The sequence below is a fragment of the Chiloscyllium punctatum genome, chromosome 25 (assembly GCF_047496795.1).
Source record: "Chiloscyllium punctatum isolate Juve2018m chromosome 25, sChiPun1.3, whole genome shotgun sequence".
Lineage (NCBI taxonomy): Eukaryota > Metazoa > Chordata > Chondrichthyes > Orectolobiformes > Hemiscylliidae > Chiloscyllium > Chiloscyllium punctatum.
The window spans coordinates 38,605,738-38,631,338 of NC_092763.1; the positions used below are offsets into that span (position 1 = coordinate 38,605,738).

Consider the following 25,601-nt stretch of genomic DNA (forward strand, 5'->3'; position numbering starts at 1 on the left):
GGGGAGAAATCAGAGTTAGCATTTCAAGTCCAATGACCCTTTAGACCCAGAAACGTTAACTCTGCTTTCTTTCCACAGATGCTGCCAAACCTGCTGGGTCTTTACAGCAATTTCTGATTTCCAGCATCCGCAATTCTTATTCTTTTTTTTGTTCCTCCTGGGAAGTTTGAATAGATATAAATCCACAAACTGCGCTTTGTTTCTGCCTCTCTGGGATAGCATAAAAGATTTTCATTTTTTTATATATGAGCATTTCTTTTGTCAAATTGGAATTATTTTGCACTTTTACATGCTCAAGAGAGATGGAACTTGAAATAAATAAAACAGTATAAAACTACAGAAAAATATCCTCTGATTGGCAAATCTTCATACAATACTGTTTTGAATTCCATATGTGGTGATTGCGACACCAGGCTGAAAAGTAGAATGATAGTTGGAACTTTTTTTTATCAATGGAGGAACATGGTCTGGAGAGAAGATAGGATTGAAGTGTTCAAATTGATCAGTTGATTAGGTTACTCCAGTTTGAAAGGATATTGTTAGGGGATCTAGGCAGCTGTTATGGACCAGATTCCATCAAAACATAAAGAAATACCATTCAAAGAAAGGAACTAAATTAATAGTTGAAATGGGAGTTGTAGTGTTTGTCGTGAAATATTAATCCTGCTCCATTTTGTATCAAATTATAACTGCAGTGACATTATGTAAGGAAAAGTAAACTTTAAAAGGTTTGAATAAATCTTATTACAACAGTTCTCGTTTTACTGCTTTACTTTCAGAAGTTATGTTTTGGTTTCATCTGTTTCATACACAATGATCTGGGACAAGAACAACTGGTTTATGACTGTCTATACCATATATATGATTTGGAGATGCCGGTGTTAGACTGGGGTGTACAAAGTTAAAAATCACACAACACCAGGTTATAGTCCAACAGGTTTAATTGGAAGCACACTAGCTTTGGAAGGCTCGATCTTAACACAGAATTTATAGCAAAACCATATATATTCGAGTAAAAGTTGATCTCATGTAAAAGTTGACCCCCTATTTTTGGTCAAAAAATCTGGAATTTTCCATGTATCTCATGTAAAAGTAAATCCTTCACAGATAACAGGTCAACATTTGTGAGTTAAGGTAGTATCTTGTATGATGTACAATGAGGAAATGAAATGAATTTTTTTGTTCTTATGTGATTTGATGTACAACTCACACCACTTCGGTGCGAAAGAGTCAGGTGACAACCAACCTCTTGGAATACTGTCATATACCTAGTTGAGATTTTGAAATTTCTTATGTGAAAATGCCCTCCGGGGAAAAAAAACAAAAAATTAACAGCAGCGTTTAAACTGAAAGCTATTGAAGTTGCAGAGAAGACCAATAGCTGTGGAGCAGCAAGAGGATTTTGTTACAAAGAGAATGGAGAAAGATAAATACCTTCAGACGATGCAAGACGAAAGTATGCCAGCAGAGGTAAACCTAGCAAGTGGCCACAATTGGCGAAAAACATTTGCTGAGTGGATACTTGAAAATTGCCAAAGGTGGAAAATGTTAGTCATGAAACCATCCAAATCCATGCACGAAACGAATCAAAGAAGGTTGGAATTTCAGATTTTAAGGCAAGTGCTGGATGGTGCACAAGGTCCATGAGAAGGCATGACTAAGTACTTTGGCAGAGAACTAAGATTGCACAAAAGTTACTTGCTGAACTCTAAGATATTACAGTTTCACTAGTTTGTAATCTGAAATTGGCAGAAGGAAGGCTACAAGTTATCATGCATTGGAAACATGGACAAAATGCCTATTACACTTGGCATATGGGAGAATCGAACTGTGAACCAAAAAGAAGAAAAAACAGCCAGTGGTTCTCACCTACACTATGAGAAAAGTAAGCTTCCATGAGTTCATTCTTGTATGGCTGATGGCACTAACTTTAAAAACAGCCATCGGTTTTAAGAGAAAAATTTAGCTAAAGGAGGAATTTCCAAAAGGAATGGTCATCCATAAGCATCCACAAGGCAGGTTGGATGTAGGTGGATGTAGAAAATGGATAAAGGAAGTTTTTGTAATTTACGACCTGGGGGATTACATAAGGAAAAGATTGCTCATGTAGGACTAGTTTAGATGACATTTAGTGAAGAATGTTGTTGCTAACTCCCAATCGCATAACACTGACGTAGCTGTAATTCCTGGCTTACAAGTGTTTTGCAACCAACAGATGTTGGTTTCAATAAGCCATTTAAGGACCTGATGAGAATGAAGTGGAGTAACTGGATGTTTGATGGAGAAAAGACATACGTGAAAGGAGGCAGTATGCGGCTCCATCACGGCCACTGCAAATGGATCGTTGATTTGTGGAAGGAAATAAAAGCTGAGACTACTTTCAAATCATGCAAGAAATATAGAATTTCGAATGCTTTGGGCAGTACAAAGAATGATTATCAATGGGATGACATACGTGATGATGAAGAAGCAGATGGTGTGCTACTGCTAACTTGCAGACAGCAAAGATGAAGAGGATCCATACGATATAATTCAGTCTGATTTATGAAGCTTTATTTGGTGAAGGTGGTGAACAGTGATTTTGCAGGATTTTAAATAACTTTTGTTCTTGATACATTTTAAATTAAACTTAACGTGTAATTGTGATCTAAAGCCATATTATTTCAGTTTCACTTTTTGTGTGTATCAATAAAACCTTAATTTTTGTTTCTATTGTCTTTATCTGGTAATTACCATAAATCCGTTGTGTTTTTTTCCCTTTATTTGTTTAGAGATCAATTGGGCTTCTGTTAATGATATGGTATTTTGATTTATAGCATGACTTTTCAGTCCCTTAAAAGTAGTATATATGTAATAATTGACCTGATAAATTTAACCTTAAATAATTTTAGAAAATTAGACATTCACGTGGGTATATATGGTAAATAAACTGTGAACATTAAAACTACTGAACTTTTTACTCATTTCGCAATCTTTTATAGTTGGTGCTTGAAAGGAAAAAAATTGAGCTTGAGATGGGTCTTGAGTGATTCTTTTAAATGTTGACCAGCTCGAGTAAGCACAATGCAGTAAACAAAACTTGTTAATTATTTCCTATCTTTTGGCTCTGAGTGTTGTCATTTTCTGTTTTTTTTTCTTTGAACAGGGGTTTATTACCTGTTGCGTGCCAGGCTTGATTGTGTTCAGTATAATTTTGCAGTATCATGCTATTAGTTACTCCCATGTTTTACATTAATCAAATGACTGATATCTGTCGAGAATGAACATGTGAAAAGACATCTTTGACAGTACACACTAGTAACCTATATAAAGGTGTAAATAATGGGAATATTTTAGTGAATAAGTAGTTGAAAAGTCTTTCTTTAATGATGAGCAAACCGGGTGAGGGACAGTGTATATGTCAGCACTCCCACCTTGAGATACTTTTAGATCTGTATCTCCCTGTGTAGGTAGCACTCTTTGATTAAAGCATAAGATAAGGCAATATCTATCTAAGAAAGCACCTTTATTTTTGCATTGTTCTTGATGTGATTCTATTTTGCTGTGCATGTAGGGCTAGTTTTTGCAGTCTGTAAATTATTTGGACCTATTCCAATTCTTGGCTTTAAAGATGTGCATAAAGGCCATCACTTGTTTTATCCCCTCCCACTCCACAAAGGACTTTCAAATCCTGGCCGCCTCCACTGCCAAATCCAAGCCACCCGATGCCTGAAGGAAGAACACTTCACCTTCCACCTTGGGACCCAACAACCACATGAAATCAACATAGATTTCCCCAGTTTCCTTATCTCCCCTCTCCTCCCATGCCCCCAAACCTTATCCCTCATCCAACCCCCCAACTCGGCACCGCCTTCATGAGCTGTCTAACCTGTCCATCTTCCTTCCCACTTATCCACTCCACCCTGTGGGTTTGCAATGTGCTGTCAAAACATCCCTTGACAAATTGCTGGAGTACATTTTGTTGATGGTATGTTGATAGTCTGACCACTGTACAATGGAGGAAATTACATTTTGGGACAGGCCAGAGGTGGTATCTGGGCAGATTGTCCTGATTGAGTCTAAGAGCTATGCTCTGCAAGGGGAGTGTATTTTATTCTCTCTTCACTAGTCTGCTTTATATTGTGTGCAGGCTTTAAGGGGTCAGGAGGGAGTGTTAACCCAAGCCTAATATTGTTCAGGTTTATTGCATATGGGCACAGCTTCATTTAAAAATTACTGGACGAAATAGTGGAAGCTCTGAGGATCAATTTCCAATCCTTGCAGCTCAGGTACCAAATAATTGGAGGTCTGCATGTTTTGTCCTATTACTGAAAGAATGAGAGAGATGGACCAAATAATAGTCTGACGTTGGTGGGAAAATTACAAGAACCAATATTGAGAGATGGGGACAACTTACCAAGAGAGAAACTGATCAACCAAAGATCAGTGGTTAGCACTGCAGCCTCACCGTGCCAGAGACCCGGGTTCAATTCCCGCCTCAGGCGACTGACTGTGTGGAGTTTGCACATTCTCCCCGTGTCTGTGTGGGTTTCCTCCGGGTGTTCCGGTTTCCTCCCACAGTCAAAAAGTGCAGGTTAGGTGAATTGGCCATGCTAAATTGCCTGTAGTGTTAGGTGAAGGGGTAAATGTAGGGAAATGGGTCTGGGTGGATTGCGCTTCGGCGGGTCGGATTGGACTTGTTGGGCCGAAGGGCCTGTTTCCACACCAAGTAATCTAATCTAAAAGATAGTCTGTACTGATTTGTTAAGGTAAGTTCATGTCTTTCTTGATTTACATTTTGAGGCAGTAACAGCAGAATTGGATGTTCTCTACGTGGATTGTAGCTTACAGTTGACAAGGACCCAAATGGCTAGTTCTCCCTGTCTTCCATGAGATCTAACCTTGCTAATCTGTCTCCCATGGGGAACCTTGTCGAACGCCTTACTGAAGTCCATATAGATCACATCTACTGCTCTGCCCTCAATCTTCTTTGTTACTTCTTCAAAGAACTCAATCAAGTTTGTGAGACATGATTTCCCACACACAAAGCCATGTTGACTATCCCTAATCAGTCCTTACCTTTCCAAATACATTTACATCCTGTCCCTCAGGATTCCCTCCAAAACCTTGCCCACCACTGAGGTCAGGCTCACCGGTCTATAGTTCCCTGGCTTATCCTTATACACTTTAATGGTAGGGAGTGCAGGTTCATAGCTCCTTGAAAGTGGAATCGCAGGTAGATAGGATAGTGAAGAAGGCGTTTGGTATGCTTCCCTTTATTGGTCAGAGTATTGAGTACAGGAGTTGCAAGGTCATGTTGCGGCTGTACAGGACATTGGTTAGGCCACTTTTGGAATATTGCATGCAATTCTGGTCTTCTTCCTATCGGAAAGATGTTGTGAAACTTGAAAGGGTTCAGAAAAGATTTACAAGGATGTTGCCAGGGTTGGAGGATCTGAGCTACAGGGAGAGTCTGAACAGGCTGGGGCTGTTTTCCCTGCAGTTTCGGAGGCTGAGGGGTGACCTTTATAGAGGTTTACAAAATTGAGGGGCATGGATAGGGTAAATAGACAAAGTCTTTTCCCTGGGGTCGGGGAGTCCAGAACTAGAGGGCATAGGTTTAGAGTGAGAGGGAAAGATATAAAAGAGACCTAAGGGACAACGTTTTCACGCAGAGGGTGGTACGTGTATGGAATGAGCTGCCAGAGGATGTGGTGGAGGCTGGTACAATTGTAACATTTAAGAGGCATTTGGATGGGTATATGAATTGGAAGGATTTGGAGGGATATGGGCTGGGTGCTGGCAGGTGGGACGAGATTGGGTTGGGATATCTGGTCGGCATGGACAGGTTGGACCGAAGGGTCTGTTTCCATGCTGTACATCTTTATGACTCTATGACTACATGGCAAAACTCAAACCTATGGGACACCGCTGGGGAGTTGGAGCCAAATTTGACTCAGTAATAGGAAGTCAAGGGTAACTGTTAATAGATGCTTTTACAAGTAGAAACAGCCTTCCAGGGTGATCCACAGGGCTAAGTTGGGTCCATTGTTATGTGATATTTACTTCTTATTTCAACCAAGGTGAGAAGAATGTTTCAAAAATTAGCAGATGTGTAGGGAATAGATGGTGACATCTTGAAAAAAGTCCATATTACAGAGGAGGAAATGCTAGATGTCTTGAAACACACAAGTGGATAAATCCGCAAAACCTAATCAGGTGTACCTGAGAACTCTGTGAAGCGAGGGAAATGATTGCTGGGCCCCTTGCTGAGATATTTGTATCATTGATAGTCAGAGGTGAGGTGTCGGAAGACTAGAGGTTGGCTAAGGTGCTGCCACTATTTAAGAAGGGTGGTAAGGACAAACCAAGGAATTATAGACCAGTGAGCCTGACATCGGTGGTGGGCAAGCTGTTGGAGGGAATCCTGAGGGACAGGATTTACACGTATTTGGAAAGGCAAGGACTGATTAGGGAGAGTCAACATGGATTTGGCCTGGGGAATCATGTCTCACAAACTTGACTGAGCTTTTTGAAGTGACATAAAAGATTGACGAGGGCAGAGCAGTAGACATAATCGATATGGACTTCAGTAAGGCATTCAACAAGGTTCCCCATGGGATGCTGGTTATCAAGGTTAGATCTCATGGAAGACGGGGAGAACTAGCCAATTGGATACAGAACTGGCTCAAAGGTAGAAGGCAGAGGGTGGTGGTGGAGGGTTGTTTTTCAGACTGGAGGCCTGTGACCAGTGGAGTGCCACAAGGATTGGTGCTGGGTCCACTACTTTTTGTCATTTATATAAATGATTTGGTTGTGAGCATAAGAAGTATAGTTAGTAAGTTTGCAAATAACACCAAAATTGGAGGTGTAATGGATAGCAAAGAGGGTTACCTCAGATTACAACAGGATCTTGACCAGATGGGCCAATGGGCTGAGAAGTGGTAGATGGAGTTTAATTTAGGTAATCGCGAGGTGCTGCATTTTGGGAAAGCAAATCTTAGCAGGACTTATACACTTAATGGTAAGGTTTTAGAGGGTGTTGCTGAACAAAGAGACCTTTGGAGTGCAGAATCATAGCTCCTTGAAAGTGGAGTCGCAGGTAGATAGGATAGTGAAGAAGGTGTTTGGTATGCTTTTGTTTATTGGTCAGAGTATTGAGTACAGGAGTTGGGAGGTCATGTTGCGGCTGTACAGGACATTGTTTAGGCCACTTTTGGAATATTGCGTGCAATTCTGGTCTCCTTCCTATCGGAAAGATGTGAGACTTGAAAGGGTTCAGAAAAGATTCACCAGGATGTTGCCAGGGTTGGAGGATTTGAGATATAAGGAGAGGCTGAATAGGGTGGGGCTGTTTTCTCTGGGGCATCAGAGGCTGAGGGGTGACTTCTAGAGTTTTATAAAGGGCATGGATAGGGTAAATAGACAAAATCTCTTCCCAGGGGTGGAGAATCCAAAAGTAGAGGCATAGGTTTAGGGTGAGAGGGGAAAGATATAAAAGAAACATAAGGGGCGAACTCTTTCACGCAGAGGTATGTGTGTGGAATGAGCTGCTAGAGGAAGTGGTGGAGGTTAGTACAAATGCAACATCTTAAAAGGCATCTGGATGGGTATATGAATAGGAATGGTTTTGAGGGATATGGGCCAGGTGCTGACAGGTAGCACTGGATAGAGTTGGGATATCTGGTCAGTATGAATGAGTTGGACCAAAGCGTCTGTTTCCGTTCTGTACATCTCAATGACTCTGACAACAATTGGCCAAGTAACTGCTAGTGAAGTGGATGGTAGTTGATTGCAGAATGACATTAGTTTGGCTGAATGTACAGAAGAGAGGAAAATGGAATTCCAATCTGGAGAAATGTTATGCATTTGGAGAGGGCAAATAAAGCAAGAAATTGATAATTAGAGGGTATTAACAAACGCAGAGGAAGTGAGTCCTTGGATAATATGATGACAAAGGCATGTAGGGCACTTGGGTAATAGATTGAATACAAAAGCAGGGATGTAATGCTGGAACCATGTAAAGTACTGGTTATGCTACATTGGAGTTTTGTGTTTAGATCTGGACACCACACCTTCTGATGTAACATGGAGGTAGCAGGTGTTTCAGTGACGCCTAAGCATTTTAAGATGATTTGAGGCTGATTTAGATTGGTCAGTATCGAAAAAGAGAAACAGTGCATTGCTATAGCAGATACATTTATTTTTTATGCTCAACCAACTTTGATGAAAGGGGAAGAGGATGTTACAAAGACATGAGAAATGAAACCACAAGGAGGCAGATAATGACTACCCAAATATTTAGCCTTCATTTGGTTCAGTGGAAATATGGCAGGGTTGACACAGTGATCAGCAAGAATTGTGTGTATGCACAGAGGAAAAGATGTGCAGGAACTGTGAATAACCACAAGTTCACAAGACAATGTCCAACATGTGGATCACACCAAGAGCTTATGGAAATTTGAATCATTTGGGAAGGATGTGTGAAACAGAGGAATATGGTAAAGAATTTATCCAAGACCGAGCGAAAGGTTAGATGGGAAGGAACAGGAAACTAACTATCCACACCCCGGAAAATGATACTATGAACCCAATAGACGTCAAAACAACAAAACTGTATCAAATGTTGAGGTGGAACAGTTCTCCAAATAGACATGCCCATGCCATTTGGATTGGGAAGGTGTGAGAAATCTCAAACAGAAATCTCATTCCAAAGCATAGATTAACCAAGACCCTCAGACGATATGAGAAAATCTTTTTCTAAAAATGTGAAAGAAGAAAAAAAATGTTATGCAAAGAAATTAAATATCCCAATCTGAAGTCTTACGGAAAAGTGATTTGAAAGCCAGGAACAAGCTGGAGGAACATAAAGGAAAGGGATATTAACTGTATGTTCTGTGTCATAGAACTGACTAGCTCTGCTTTCCTGGGGTTGAACAGTTGGAAGTGTTGTAACTGATCTCAAACTATGAGCTAAGGAAGGTGTGACAGATATTAAAGGTACCACACCTATTGATTTGCAGCCAGAGATTCCAGAGGCCAATATTGAAAGACATAAGCTCTTGATAAAAAAGTAAAGAGGGCTAATTCAAAGTTCAAGCAGCTAAAAAGGTGATTTCCAGAGACATGCAGCAATCCAAGGTAACAGCTGGAGGTAGAAAATAAAGCCACTGACTTTGAAAGACTTAAGGTTAAGCACTGCATAACGTGTTGTGCTGAAAATGAGCATTATGGAAGAGAAATTGCAAGCTGTGCAGTTAGAGGAGACATCCAAGGAGTTCTAGACCAAATAGGTCAAAACTTCAATAGCATGTAGTTTAAACAGAAGAATTTGAACTTAGAACATAGAACATAGAACAATACAGCACAGAACAGGCCCTTCGGCCCACGATGTTGTGCCGAACATTTGTCCTAGCTTAAGCACCTATCCAATTGCCGCTTAAAGGTCACCAATGATTCTGCCTCTGCCACTCCCACAGGCAGCGCATTCCACGCCCCCACCACTCTCTGGGTAAAAAACATCCCCCCATACCTTCCACCCTTCACCTTAAATTTATGTCCCTTTGTAACACTCTGTTGTACCCGGGGAAAAAGTCTCCGACTGTCTATTCTATCTATTCCCCTGATCATCTTATAAACCTCTATCAAGTCTCCCCTCATCCTTTGCCGTTCCAATGAGAAAAGGCCTAGCACACTCAACCTATCCTCGTACGACCTATTCTCCATTCCAGGCAACATCCTGGTAAATCTCCTCTGCATCCTCTCCAAAGCTTCCACATCTTTCCTAAAGTGAGGCGACCAGAACTGCACACAGTACTCCAAATGTGGCCTTACCAAGGTCCTATACAGCTGCAACATCACCTCACGACTCTTGAATTCAATCCCTATGCTAATGAACTCTAATACACCATAGGCCTTCTTGCAAGCTCTAGCCACCTGAGTGGCAACTTTCAAAGAGCTATGAACATAGACCCCCAAGATCCCTCTGCTCCTCCACCTTACTAAGAACCCTACCGTTAACCCTGTATTCCACATTCTTATTCTTCCTTCCAAAATGGACAACCTCACACTTGACAGGGTTGAACTCCATCTGCCACTCCTCAGCCCAGCTCTGCATCATATCTAAGTCCCTTTGCAGCCGACAACAGCCCTCCTCACTATCCACAATTCCACCAATCTTCGTATCGTCTGCAAATTTACTGACCCACCCTTCGACTCCCTCTTCCAAGTCATTAATAAAAATTACAAACAGCAGAGGACCCAGAACTGATCCCTACGGAACTCCACTTGTAACTGGGCTCCAGGGTGAATATTTACCGTCTACCACCACTCTCTGACTTCGACCGGTTAACCAGTTCTCTATCCACCTGGCCAAATTTCCTACTATCCCATGCCTCCTGACTTTCCGCATAAGCCTACCATGGGGAACCTTATCAAATGCCTTACTAAAATCCATGTACACTACATCAACTGCTCTACCCTCATCCACATGCTTGGTCACCTCCTCAAAGAATTCAATAAGATTTGTAAGGCAAGACCTACCCCTCATAAATCCATGCTGGCTGTCCCTAATCAAGCAGTGTCTTTCCAGATACTCATAAATCCTATCCTTCAGTACCCTTTCCATTACTTTGCCTACCACCGAAGTAAGACAACTGGCCTGTAATTCCCAGGGTTATCCCTATTCCCTTTTTTTGAACAGGGGCACAACATTCGCCACTCTCCAATCCCCTGGTACCACCCCCATTGACAGTGAAGACGAAAAGATCATTGCCAACGGCTCTGCAATTTCCTCTCTTGCTTCCCACATAATCCTAGGATATATCCCATCAGGCCCAGGGGACTTGTCTATCCTCCAAGTTTTTCAAAATGCCCAACACATCTTCCTTCCTAACAAGTATCTCCTCTGGCTTACCAGTCCATTTCATACTCTCCTCTTCAACAGTACGGTCCCTCTCATTTGTAAATACTGAAGAAAAGTACTCATTCAAGACCTCTCCTATCTCTTCTGGCTCCTACACAGTCTCCCACTACTGTCCTTGATCGGACCTACCCTCGTTCTCGTCATTCTCATGTTTCTCACATACGCATAAAAGGCCTTGGGGTTATCCTTGATCCTACCCGCCAAAGATTTTTCATGCCCTCTCTTAGCTCTCCTAATCCCTTTCTTCAGCTCCCTCCTGGCTATCCTGCATCCCTCCAGTGTTCTGTCTGAACCTTGTTTCCTCAGCCTTATGTAAGCCTCCTTCCTCTTTTCTAGATATTCAACCTCCCTCGTCAACCAAGGTTCCCTCATGCGACCATCTCTTTCCTGCCTGACAGGTACATACATATCAAGGACACATCGTATCTGTTCCTTGAAAAAGTTCCACTTTTCAATGACATCCTTCCCTGACAGCCTATGCTCCAAACTTATGCTCCTCAGATCCTGTCTTGCAGCATCGTATTTACCCTTCCCCCAATTGTAAAACCTACCTGTTGCATGCACCTATCTCTCTCCATAACCAAGGTGAAAGTCACAGAATTGTGGTCACCATCACCAAAATGCTTACCCACTAACAAGCCCATCACTTGTCCCGGTTCATTACCGAGTACTAAATCCAATATGGCCTCCCCTCAGGTCGGACAATCTACATACTGAGTTAGAAAAGCTTCCTGGACACACTGCACAAACACCGCCCCGCCCAATCTACTTGATCTAAAGAGCTTCCAATCAATATTTGGGAAGTTGAAATCGCCCATGACTACTACCCTGTGGCTTCTGCACCTTTCCAAAATCTGTTTCCCAATCTGTTTCTCCATATCTCTGCTGCTATTGGGGGGCCTATAGTAAACACCCAACAAGGTGACTGCTCCTTTTCCTATTTCTGACTTCAGCCCATACTACCTCCAAAGGCAGATCCCCCTTGAACTGCCTTTCTGCAGCCGTTATACCATTTCTAATTAGCAACACCACACCCCGTCCTTTTTTTACCACCCTCCCTCATCTTACTGAAACATCTGTAACCAGGAACCTCCAACAACTATTCCTGTCCCTCTTATATCCACGTTTCTGTAATTTGAAGTACTGTACTGAGGTCACAAAACCAATTTGATGAACTGCAGAATTAGCTGAGTACTATTACTCTGTGGGAGAATGATTTAGAGAAGACTCATTACAATTAAGAAATGCTGGAGTGCTTAAGAGGAAATGATAAAATTTAAATTTAGTGGGCGGCACGGTGGCACAGTGGTTAGCACTGCTGCCTCACAGCGCCAGAGACCTGGGTTCAATTCCCGCCTCAGGCGACTGACTGTGTGGAGTTTGCACATTCTCCCCGTGTCTGCGTGGGTTTCCTCCGGGTGCTCCGGTTTCCTCCCCCAGTCCAAAAATGTACAGGTCAGGTGAATTGGCCATGCTAAATTGCCCATAGTGTTAGGTAAAGGGGTAAATGTAGGGGAATGGTGGGTTGCGCTTCGGAGGGTCGGTGTGGACTTGTTGGGCCGAAGGGCCTGTTTCCACACTGTAAGTAATCTAATCTAAAATGGCGAGCAGGAAGCTAAATGAACTAGAAGATTGGCAAACAAAATGGACGGAAGAGGAGGATTAGCTGCAGGGTTGAAAAATCTGAAGGATAGCAACTTTGCCATGTTCATGGATTTTGCAAGGAGTCTTACTGAAAAGAAATGAAGTAAATGTAACTTGCTGATCTGATAGAATTAAGGGTTTATCTCAAAGTTCCGTGACAAAGAGACTTACAAAATTTACTCCTGATGTTTTGGGCATCATTTTAAAATAGAACTATGTGCCTTCAAAAGGTGTCTGCCAAGTGTTGGGTTTCTGTCCACCCTTGTGTTGTGGCTGCACTCTCATAAAATTCAAACATTAGCACAACCATTTCACTGGACTTCAATTGGAGATGTACAGCTTTTATGCTTTACTTTGGATCATTAACTGGCAAGTTATTTTATTTTAAATTATATCATGCAGTATCATAGCCAATTTGTCGAGTGATTTAATGTTTAATTACAAGTACAGATACAGTTCCTACTTGGATATGAAGCATCAATTAAAGGGTGAACTTGACCAGAAGCCATGAGTTATCAAAGTTTTCTTGAAATTTAAATGAAATATTTTTAAAATAACACATTTTCATAACCAACTTCTAGTTATTTCTGTAACAACATGTAAACATAGCTTCTGGTTGTTTGTCAAAGACAACAAAAAAGTCTGGAAATTGCATTCACCTCCTGTCTTCAACACCATACCATTTCACTTTTTTTAGCCTCAAATGTCCATTCTAATTTCATTTGTAGTTTTGTTTGTCTGTTCTACATGAGGTGTTGATCACAGAAATCATAGAATTGTCTTTTAAGTACACACTGAATCGTAATGAAGCCAACATGAATGTAAAATATATGCTAGTGTGATTTTAAAACTGAGATATTATGGCCATAACTCATTTCTGATTGCATGGTAGGAAGTTCTTTCTTTATATCCACATCCCTGCTGCAAGATAGTTTTGCATTTAATTTTTTAATCAGCCTGTTTGGATATGTTGTGATGTACTTCTGTCACAAGTGGGACTTGAATGTTGATCCAGGAGGAGGGACACTTCCATTGTGCTGCAAGACTCCTTCAGCACTGAGACATTGAGCAATTTTATCCCGTCACTTACTTGCTTGTAATTTGTATTCTTGTATTACAAAGTTGTTGGTTCAGTTATTGAATCCTAAAGTTGGTGGGATGGGTGCTTGATGTGGAAGCAGAGAATTTGTTCCTTTCAATGTTTGTGTGATTGACTTGTAAATTTTTAATGAGCTCTAATTTCTTTTTCTCTTTTTCCTTTTTCACCCCCCTCCAGGTGTCCGTATTTGGCTATACATCTTTCCCCTGCCATTCCAGTGTTTGCAATAGTTCTCTTTATCTTTGTAATGGCAATGTTACTCCGTACCAGCTTCAGTGATCCTGGTGTGCTACCACGTGCTGAGCCAGATGAGGCTGCATTTGTGGAGATGGAAATAGGTAGGAAAAACCGAACACAAAGTAATTGACTTGGATTCAATGTCTCTTTTTTCCATTCTTGCTTGACTGCAAAAGCTTTCAGAGATGGGAGTTTTAACTGCTAGTTTGTAGTTTGCTTGTCTGTTAGCATGGTGAAATGTTCCTTGGTTCAGAATTCTTCTAAGATGTATGTAGGACTTCTCATGGTTTTCAAAAAGCTTTGGACAGTTTCTGTCCAGTTTTCAGTCAAAGCAAGTCCACAACTTATTTGAAGTTGCACTTGACCACATTATTGTCATACTTTTGAAATGAAGACTCTTTCCTGCATTAAGGCAGATGGAAGTGACACCACCAATGTTATATATACCAACCTTGCCACTAAGGTCCTTGTGGAATCAACTATTTTTGTTTTGTCTGTGTTATTCCTTTTTGAAATGAAACACAGCTGTGCATTAAATTTCATTTGCCCATTCAACTTACTTGCCTGTCCCCTTTGAAATTCTACACTATCCTTCTTGGTAATGAAGAATCTACTTCTGCCTTTAAAAGTACTTAAAAGATTCTGTAAACACTGCATTTTGTGATTTTTGAAGGACACAACTGCAGAATTTGTTTTGTTAAATGGACAGCTAGGGACGTTTATTTAAGGGGTATAATTTGAAAAAGTAGGTGGGTTGAAGGAAAGAATACCTTGCCAATTGGATTAATTGTTGGGCTTTGTAGCAACTGAGGGAGCCCATTTCAAAGGGATGTGACTATATATTTAATTCTAGTTGATCCTAGTCTCCTTATTCTCCAGTATTGCTAATATGCCACTTGAATTTTCACTTGGATGCTCCTAGAATTGATGCCCTTATTCGTGGCAGTTGACCTGAAGAAATATATTTTGTGCTTTTCCTTCAAACTTCTCCTCTTTTTTTGTTGAAATTAAAACTCTTCTACCAAACACTCCGCCTGACTCCCCCTCTCGTTATTGTATCAATACTAAGAGATGTCAACCTCTCTTTTTTGTTTTCTTGTAAATCTTTATGGCCTTGGCTTTTTACTTAAAATACCTAGTATTTCCGGTTTATCTGTCATTTGTTCTCTGGTTTTGAATCTTTACAAATTTTTCTCTTGTTCTTTTACATCACTTGATCCTGTGCATTATCGGCTTTGGCCTTTCATGTTGCACTCAGTCAAATTTGGCTTAATCTCTTGCCACTGATTACTCACCTTTTTCTTTCACATTTGATGGACAAATTATTCTACTCCATTTTCATTGGCCTTTCCCCTTAACCATCTCCTTTTAAGTAAAATATTATTGGAGTGTAGGCAGACACTTGCACTGCTAGTTTAAATAGAGGGATCACAAAAGCCTAGGGAAAGGATACGAAACATATTGGCTCTTATATTATGCACAATAATGATATGCCCAGTTTATTTTGTATCCTGGACTGAAGTTAGTTGGATTGTTTCATTTTAGGACTATAATTAAGATACTCTGTTCATATGTCATCTAATCTATGCTGGTTAAATATTAGTGGAATTTAATTCCCTTTGAAATAGGAATACATTACATGGGATGACGTTGGATAAATAAGCACAAGAAAAGACCATTTGGGCATCCAATCCATGCTGCTAATTGTATTGTACTTAAGCCTCTTTATATCTTTTGTAGTTGTCTTGGCCTCCTCCCACTTTTGTTTTATTCATGGGATGTGACATAGCTGGTTAGACCAACATTTACAGCTCATCTTTAATTACGCAGAGGGTAGTTAAGAGTAAGCCATAGTGCTTGGTGGGTCTGGAATCTCTCAGGCTAGACCAGATAAGGATGGCAGTTCCTTCCGTTTCTTTCCGTAAAGAACATGAGTGAAGCAAGTGGGTTTTTCCAGCAAGCAACCATGAATCCATTGATATCATTAGACATTTGATTCAGATTTTTATCGAATTTCAAATTCCATCATCTATGGTGAAATTTGAACCCACATCGCCAGAACATTACCTGGGTCTCTGGATTAACAGTCCAGCTATTAATACCATTAGGCTGTCACCTCCCCTCATGGCCTACCTTCCACTTGAAGGCATCTGAATTATTTGCTTGAACCACTGCCTGTGGTAGCAAGTTGCACATCTTTGTTATTATTTGATTTTTTTAACAAAAACAATTTTGGATTTCCTGATGCCATGCTTATATGGATAGATCTAGTTATTCCCTTTCTACAGGAGGAAACAATCTCCCCAGGTCTTCAAAGTTATAAAACCATTTGTTTAGATTAGGCCAGCCCTCAATATTCCTTCCTTAAGAGAGTCATGGAGTTCACTTAACTTTGCACATTCTACTCTTAAACTGGTCAAAGGCACATCGAGTTTGAATTGAATTGAAGTTTCCAGCCATGGCATTAACCAATAATAAGGGTCTTTCTAAACTATTTGCTAAATTTTCTATCATAACAGACTCCTTGCAGAAGCAGAGTTTACAGCTTACAAAAAGGATCTTTTTTAAAAAATGAGTAACATTTGAGGGTTGAAATCCAGTTGCCCTATTCCTGATGAAGGGCTTTTGCCCGAAACGTCGATTTTTCCTACTCCTCGGATGCTGCCTGTCCTGCTGCGCTTTTCCAGCACCACTCTAATCTAGACTCTAATTTCCAGCATTTGCAGTCCTCACTTTTGCATATTCCATTTTAAATCTGTTTACTGGTGAAACTGTTTGGTACTTCACCTTTTGCTAAGAATTTTTGAGGGTAATTTTTTAATCTTTGCCAATATCAATTTATTCCAGCTATATGCTCCTCATTGTGCTCTGTCCAAGGTCTGCAGTCAATACTTTCAAAGTGCCAGCAGTTCTTATTCCCAGGATTTGCTTGCCACCAGCATTACACAAAAATGCAAGAAATATACAGTGCCACTTTCTCCCTCCTTTTTAAAGATCTACATGTGAGAAAGGAAGAAAACATGGTTGATATTTTCCTAGTTAAAAATCACACACCAGATTATAGTCCAACGTGCTTACTTGGAATTACAAGCTTTTGGAGTGCTGTTCATTCGTCAGGTAGCTACCTGATGATACAGCAGCAGTCCAAAAGCTTGTACTTCCAAATAAACCTGTTGGACTATAACCTGGTGTTGTGTGATTTTTAACTTTGTCCACCCGCTCCAACAACGACACCTCCTCATCATGATATTGTCCAAGGAAGCAGGGAGAATGAGACAAGCATTACGTTAGATCCAGGGGATCTTTGGGCAATGTACATTATCATTCTGTCTTGCACAATAGGAACTCTGTGTAAGCAAGCATTGTGGAAGAGGTTTCCAACTTCCTGATGGATTTTTGCAGCTATGAGTTGGAGCAACAGATGAGAATTGGGTCATCAACTGTTGTCAAAATAATAATTGATTTAACGGGAATAAAGTCATGTCTTACTTATGCAAGGTGTAATATGAACTGTAGCATTAGGAAAGTGTAAAGTTGACTTGTACACAAGAAATATGGAAAATAAGGATTCTATGGCCAAAAGCCAACTTTTACACAAGACTGACTGACTGACCGTTACTTGAGTTTAGTAAACCATTCTGACAGTAACTGATTCAATTTGGGTATCATTATGGATGGAAAAATGTGATCGTTCAGATCTTCAGAAGTAAATCAATTTTAAATTAGGCTCGACTACAATTAACACTTTGATTAAATATGGGAAAGTAGAGTACAGTTAAAATGTCTTTACTGATTGGAGGTGACCTTCTGTCAATCAACAGAGTGAACGTGTGCCATCCGAGACAAGTCTGACAAATGAGACTGGTGCTTTACGGGCATAAGTGCTGACAACTGCTCAAAGACCATTCTAAAGGGTGGTAAAATAGATCATCTGTGCTTTATGACTCTAGATTTCTGTAGTTTGCTATTCTGAGTGAGATCTTGCTTTTCTTTGTTTTTTTTTGTCCCTTCAATAAAGTTTTTTTGTACTTCTAACTCAATCCTGCTTCATTTTCTTAATGCAGCAGACATGCATCTTGAATTCCAACTGGGTGGAAGATTGTATTGGCTGTCTATCATGGAACCTTACTGATTTTTAAACAGATAATTTACAATGAGTGAGCATTTATTCTGCCAGCTTACTTTGCTTATGTTAAAGTTGAAAATGTGCACCCATGTCAACTATTTTTGTAGCTGCTTTTTTTTTTACTCAAGCCTATAAGTGGGTTCTACATTATATTTCACTCTGGTGTTTGCTCTGCACATAGCCACATGTAATGGTGGTAGAATCTTTTGGAACATGTTTGCGTGCAGTCTTTTTTGGAGCAAATTAAAGCTGCTGTGATTGGTGGGTCAGGATTGCAATAAACTCCATTTTGTATGAGTTGCATAGAATGACCTGGTTCATTAAATTGCTGTTTCTAGTTGGCTGCAGTTATTCATTCTTGAAGAGAATGTCAGCATGAAGTGGAAATAATAGTTAATTATGGATAGACTTTTCTCACTGCACAGTTTCTATTTTAATCACATGGGTTCCTGACTGAGCGTAATGGCTCTAAAATAGTACCCTCACATTAAAGTTGTCATTTATTTAATATTGCCTGCTCAGTGTGGTGATAATTCATGGAAGTAAAAAGAGAATCTGAATATATTTCGGTTACAACGACTACATAGCCAGCGAAGTAAATTATTAACTTTGTCTTTTGTGATAAGGGGAATCTAAAAATGTTTACAGTTCAAACAGTTGCTATGTGACTGAGACCCAGCATGATCGACATTCAGTAAGAATAAACTGTTCTTTATGTTTTAAAATGCAAGCATTTGTGACAGTCATGTTTCTTATCTTAAAAATCTATCAACAGAAATGAAGTAGTTAGGGTTTCAAAGATATATGCATAATTTTCAACTTACTCTCTTCCCCAATCCCATACACCATGAATGGACAGGACCAGGCTTGAATCTCCATTTCTTATCAAACAATTTGAAGAAAATATAATTCCAGAAGTAAATAATCTGCAGGGGGAAAGAAACTTTTGAAGTATTCAGGAACCTAAAGAATTTCTGTATTTCAAATAGGAAATCACTTTCATTGAAACGGAGTAAATAAATAGATTTGGCTTTTTAGACGAAACTAGTAGCTTGTAAGCTACAAATGTTGTGAAAATCTGTTTTTTTTTTAAAAATCAAGATGATAGTGGTGGGGTGCAGAATGCCTCCAGTCCACTCCACCTCCCTTAGAAAGTGAATTTTTTTGAATTCCAAGTCTTTTTTAAAAAACACGTCCTTACTTACGCACAGTCTGTTCTGTGTATATTTACTGATTTCTTATTTTCCAAAAAGGGGTTATTATTCACTTTTAAATCTTGAAATTTGGTTTAGTTCTGTTTTTGCTTACCTTATGGTTCTGTAACTGTTAGGAGGTTTAAGGAAAAAGAAGTAGACTACCATTTTTCTTTGCTATTGATGACATTAACTACATTTTCAAAGCGAGATTTTGTGAAGCTCTATTATTTCAGTGAGAATGAGGTTTTGTAATGTTTAATCCTTTCTAAATAAAATAATTCACTACAGCATAGACATGAAATATCTAACTATCTTTTCAACACTACTAATTACTTTAAAACTATTTGAGTAAATGTGTAAGTGTTGATTTCTAAGCTGAAGGCTGTTGGTGAATTTGTCAGTAGCCTCTATTCCACTTTTACTCAGTGTGACTTTGATCTTTGATCTTTGTTCTTTACTGAATTATATTTTGATATTTTATTACTTTTATTACTTTATTATTAATGCTTTTTTTTGCTGTTTTAATTAACAGATCTTGTTTTGTTTATTCTAATCTCCAGAGGCAGCCAATGGGAATGTCCCAGCAGGCCAGCGACCACCCCCAAGAATCAAAGATATCCAGATTAACAACCAGATTATCAAACTGAAATACTGCTACACATGCAAAATATTCCGTCCGCCTCGGGCATCCCACTGTAGTGTTTGTGATAACTGTGTTGGTATGTAATATGCATTCATTCTTTAGAAATGCACTGGGGGCAATTTGGGTAATCTGAGGGATGGAAGCACATTGTCTACACTAATTTAATGTAGACCCAGATTTAGGAAATTGTTCATTGTCCAGGTCCTAACCCCTTACCACATATGCATTGTTTATGCAACACTATCTTGAAATGTAAATGACCTAGTTAGGTGAGACTTGTCTTTGATGTAAAATTAGAATCCAGCTTTGCAAGGAGATAGGAGATATCTGTTAATCAACATTGTTGAAGACATATGGCAGTCATGATGTGCTGTCACTCCATACTGAAGGAGTGTGGCAGAGTGTTGGAGGACTGGCTGGCACAAGATCCAGAAGCTGCAAGTTGCCAAATAAGAGGTGTTATGTCTGATTTTTCTCTCGTCTGCTCTCTCTTTCCTGCTTTCTATTTATGTTGAACTGACAGCTCTACATTGAAATACACAGATTTTTAGTGTTTTGGCAGATCAGCAATTTTGAAATCACCTTCTGGTACTCCTGGCGCATTGGCAATCTTTTCATTGAGCTCCATATACCATTAACCACAGGCAACCAAGTTTCTGACATTTCTTCCCACCATAATCCTGCCCTAGCTTTGAAAAGTCTGGTATGTCTCAGACGTTGGAACACTGACTTGTGGTGTTTTCACATCAGAGACATTACGTCAAAGGTGGTTTCCTTGATTTTTGCCTTTTAATTTTTGAAGGTTTTTGCTACATTGCAGGATGTCAGATGGTGAACTAATTCAGTATGTGCTGACATCAGGATAAATATAACTTTTTAAAATTCCCATTCAAATATTTCATCATCACTTTATCTGTTTTTAGTGTAAACATCAAATCTTTTATTGCATTTTATAATGGGTTACACTCATCCAAACAAAGAGCTTTGGGTATCCATATTATTAATGGCCCATTCCCTTGCTTGGTGTAGTTTAATACTGTGTAGTTACTAATTGTGGACAGTAAGTTGAGGATGATTGAAAATTTAACTGTGTATGGGGGCAGGGGTTTTGTAATTGAATTTCCGGAGACTAGAATTACATCAGTATAAAGTAAATTTGTAGTTATCACTGATGAATGTTGAACTGGTGAACAAAAGCTGCTGATTGACTTGTCTCTTAACATTTACATAAAAGCTTTGTAAAGCAACGCAAAAGCACTGTGTGGTTTAGACAATGCCCTTGAAATCTGAGTACTGCACTGGTCTCTGATTGGAGTATGCGTATTTGTCAATCCTGTTGTGCAGGTTGTATCAGTAAAACTGAAGTTGTGAAAACGTCAGTGAAAGCATTGGTAGGAATTCTAAATTTACAATGTACTGTGCTGTTTCTAAATATTTTAAAACTTTAGAAGACGAGCATTCTAAAGAAGTGCAAGAACGTTGGGACCTGGGAATATTATTATTTTTCTTAATCGAACCATTGAGTCATGTTTTTGGAAGGATATAAAGGCATAAAGAATTTCAGAAAAGATTGACATGAATGGCTTCAGTATGAGCTTCAGTTGTGGTTAGGCTGGGGAAGCAGGGGTTGTCCTCAGAGAAAGTTGAGATTTTAATAGAGGTGATTGAAATGGAGGACTCTGGATTGTGTTGATAGGGAGAAACTGCACCCATTGGTGCAAGTATCCAGATCTGGACATCAATTTAAGGTGATTGGTACACAAAGCATTTGTGATGTGAGGCAAGTTACTTTTAAATAGTGTTTGGAGTTTGCATTGCATGAGACTGTGATGATGGCGGGTTCAATTGAGGCCTTCAAAAGGAAATTGATAAATTATCTGAAAAGATTTGTAGGACTATGGGGTAAAGGCAGTGAAGTGAGGTTAAGTTAGTTGCTCTTTGATAGAGCCAGCATGACACAGGCTGGAGGACCCATTCTGTGCTGTTCTATGATTTTTAAGTGGTCCAGAAATGCATCACTGCAGTTGTTGCCTTTTAGGTACAGTGCTTTTAAGTAGTCAGGTGCTTAATGTTTTCTGTATCAATGGGTTGTTGTGCACACTTAGTGCATTTTTAAAATCTCTTAAATTTTAAATGCTTCTAAATAGTTAATACACAAGCCACGTAAGGAGCAACGTCTACTGTCAGTCAAATTTACTTTGTACAATCTGCAATTTCGTTTAGATTTGTTTCCATTTGCATGGTGTCTTTTAAATTTCATAGTTGATTTGAAATGCAGTTTTTTTTTGTTTCAGTTTAAAAGACTGAGTTTCAAGGTCAGTGCAATGAATGTTGACTGTGATTGCTAAACATTGTACAAAGTGTCTTATGACCAGATCTCTATCATGCATTAAATCCATTTGCTAACATCGACAATGACTCTTTGTTAAAAATGCCAGTCCCCACCATGGTGCTGACAATTGGGAGATTTTCAGAAAAGCTAACACCCTCTGAAAAATAATGTCATTGCAAATCATATCTTGAAACTTCTTCATGAACTGACATGTTATTTTACAGACCATGTTTTACAGTTTTATATATATTCTGATAAATTCTTGTATACTGTATACCATTCCAAATATTTTTGCTTCAGCATTGAAAAGTCAGGAACGTAATTTTGACTTAGACAGGAAAATTGCAGGAATGTGCAAAATTTCTAATTTCCTGTGTTCTTTTTCCTCCCCTAGAACGATTTGATCACCACTGTCCTTGGGTTGGAAACTGTGTTGGAAAGAGGAATTACCGTTTCTTTTACCTCTTCACCATATCATTGTCATTTCTCACTGTCTACATCTTTGCTTTTGATATTGTACATGTGGCACTGAGTAAGTAACCAAGAGACAGTAATTGCATTGTCAAGTGTTTTGAGCAATAACTTTACGATAGATTTTCAGGAAGTCTGATTAGCTTATTTAAAAGGAAGAGTCCACTTTGAAGCTTTCTCTTTCACTTTATTGAGTTACACCAAATTAGACCAAATGTTGACTCACATTTTTTTCAAAACAAAATTCTGCTTCTATATTATTAACGATCGTGAATGGAACTTTTTCTTAACAGAGCATCCCAGGTTATATTCTGTTCTGTCACTGGGCAACCGATCATCCGTTGCACTTATGTGATATGCCACACTACAGAACTGTAAACTGAAAAGCTTGCTAAGTTAATACAAAAATCAGGACTACTTCAGATTGTGTCCACCAAAAGCTACTTTGAATCCGTAACTAATTATGTATAAGATGCTTTCGGGTAGCAATGAAGGAAGGCTCTTTTTGTCCTAGGAGTGAGAAGCTATTTTGTGACCTACTACATTGGTCTCTCTTCTCTCTTCATTTTTCCTTCTCCTTTTCACTATCACAATCTGCATCTAGCTACTTGGATGCTGCCTGAACTGCTGTGCTCTTCCAGCACCACTAATCCAGAATCTACAAAACTTGTACATTTATAATTAACTTTTGGTCATGGGATGAAGCACCTAATTTATATATTCACTTTTAAATTTGTTTCAGAATCCTTAGACTTAGGGGTTTTTCCTTCCTGTATGTATAAGTTCTTCTGGTAGGGATGCATTGAGACAATGGAACCTGCACCTTAGCGTACAATCCCAATCGATGGTTTCGCAAGTGACTTTAAATTTTCAAAGACGAAATAGTGATGAGAAGAAGAAGATTCGGGCATGGTGAATGTTTACTATCTGGAATGTACTGGCAGGGGGTATGCTAGTGGCAGTTTAAATTGAGACCGTCAGAGGGGTATTAGGTGGTTATTTGAAAAGGAAACATGTAGAGAGTTGCAGGGAGAAAGGTGAATGGTATTAGGTGAGATGCTCACTTAGAAAGTTTTCACAGGACAATGGTTTAAATAGTCTTCTGCATTATAACAACTCATTAATTCTGAAAATGTAGGAGTACCAAAATTTTGTTTTGCTTGGACTTGTTCCAAGCTGTGGAGTAGTTTGTTTTGCAATAGTTCTCTTTTAATGTGTTGACATGTGATGAGCTAATTTTCAACAAATCAAGAATTAGTTTTTACTTCTGTTCTCCTCCAAATTTAAACCTGACCAGCAAAGAGCTGCCAGCTCCCAAGTAGAGGCTCACATCTGCTTCCATTTGGAATACTGCATCCAATTCGGGTCTCCCTGCTTTAGGAAAGATGTTTTGAAACTTGAAAGGGTTCAGAAAAGATTTACAAGGATGTTGCCAGGGTTGAGGGTTTCAGCAACAGGGAGAGGCTGAATAGGCTGGGGCTGTTTTCCCTGGAGCATCACAGGCTAGGGGGTGACCTTATAGAACACATGGTGCATGTATGGAATGAACTGTCAGAGGAATTGGTAGAGTTGGGTACAATTACAGCATTTAAAAGACATTGGCATAGATATAGGATTAAGAAAGGTTATGAAGAATATGGGCCAAATGGGACTAGATGAATGGAGAATATTTGGTTGGTGTGGATGAGTTGGACTGAAGGGGCTGTTTTCATGATGCACATCTGTGATTCTATGATCGTGCATTGAAAACAAGGTTGTCTGTTCTACATTTCTCCTCTTTTTTTTTGTCCTGATCAGATCAGAAAAGGAGTCTGGAAGTGCACAATTGGCCTGCCAGATCTGTGGGCAGAGACTGCAGAGTTGGTTTTTAGATGATTGGAACTCATTGGAAACTCGTTGGGGTGGGGGGTGGGGGTGTTGCGTCATATGGTCTGCCTCCCAGAATTCCCAAATTGTCCTGGAAATTCTACTCTTGGGACCAGAGAAACATTGGCCCTGTCAGGAGGATGAAAAAAAATGAAGAATCACTGCTGCAATCATAAACTGGTTCTGCAGAAAACACAATGAGGCAACAAACTGGAGAGAAACAGTTTGCAATTGGAGGGGTGATATGAATGGTAGCAGTCAGCAAGTTTGAAGGAAGCAGGGGTGAGAACAGCAATGGAGACCACTGGCAGGGGAGTGCAACGAAAGGGTACCAAGCTGTGGAGGAAAGCTGAGGTTAGGGATGTGAGTGGGGAAATATAGGCCCTGGCTATATTATTATGGCTGTTTATTTGGCATTTCAAGAAACGCAAGACTATTATGAGATCACTTAAAAGGGAAAGGACCATATTATTATCAATTGAAATTGCTGAAGTGGTAGTCTTTTCACATTAGATCTAGTGTTCCAGTAGTCAGGATTAATGTTAATGCTGAGCTTTCTTTGTAACCAATATGGGATTTAAAGCAACAGCAACTTATTGAGCTACCTGATATTATTATGGCTTCACAGAATATAAGAACAAAGCATTGTGCCATTCAGACCTAAACGTACCATTCAACTTGTGACTGAGAGCTCCAATATTGCTGAAATGATAAATGCAGTGGCCTGGATTTTGCACCCTGGTGGCAAAGGAATTGTGGTTACTGTTCATTATCCTTACGGATGTCAACAGACCTGTGATGGCCTTTTGAATGCCTATTCATTGTTAGTAAAGCTGATTTCCTGTTTTGCACCCTCTGGAACCTACAGCATAAGCAGATTAAGTAATGAGTATTTTGTCATTCGATCAGATTTAGCCAATCTCGATCAGGATTAAGTATTAATGTTTAGAACATAGAACATTACAGCACAGTACAGGCCCTCCGGCCCTCAATGTTGTGCTGACCCGTGAAACCAATTTGAAGCCCATCTAACTTACACTATTCCATTCTCATTCACATGTCTTTCCAATGACCATTTAAATGC

The 25,601-nt window shown here is 39.6% G+C and overlaps 1 protein-coding gene across 1 annotated transcript in view; it reads left to right on the forward strand.

Annotated features, from left to right (window-relative positions):
* The window catches only part of zdhhc9 (zDHHC palmitoyltransferase 9), a 115,261-nt gene that overhangs the window by 60,513 nt on the left and 29,147 nt on the right, over nucleotides 1-25,601 (forward strand). The window contains exons 2-4 of the mRNA XM_072595071.1: nucleotides 13,824-13,984; nucleotides 19,766-19,924; nucleotides 22,575-22,712. Of these exons, the coding sequence (XP_072451172.1) occupies nucleotides 13,824-13,984; nucleotides 19,766-19,924; nucleotides 22,575-22,712 (458 nt within the window). The remainder of the gene's footprint in view (nucleotides 1-13,823; nucleotides 13,985-19,765; nucleotides 19,925-22,574; nucleotides 22,713-25,601) is intronic.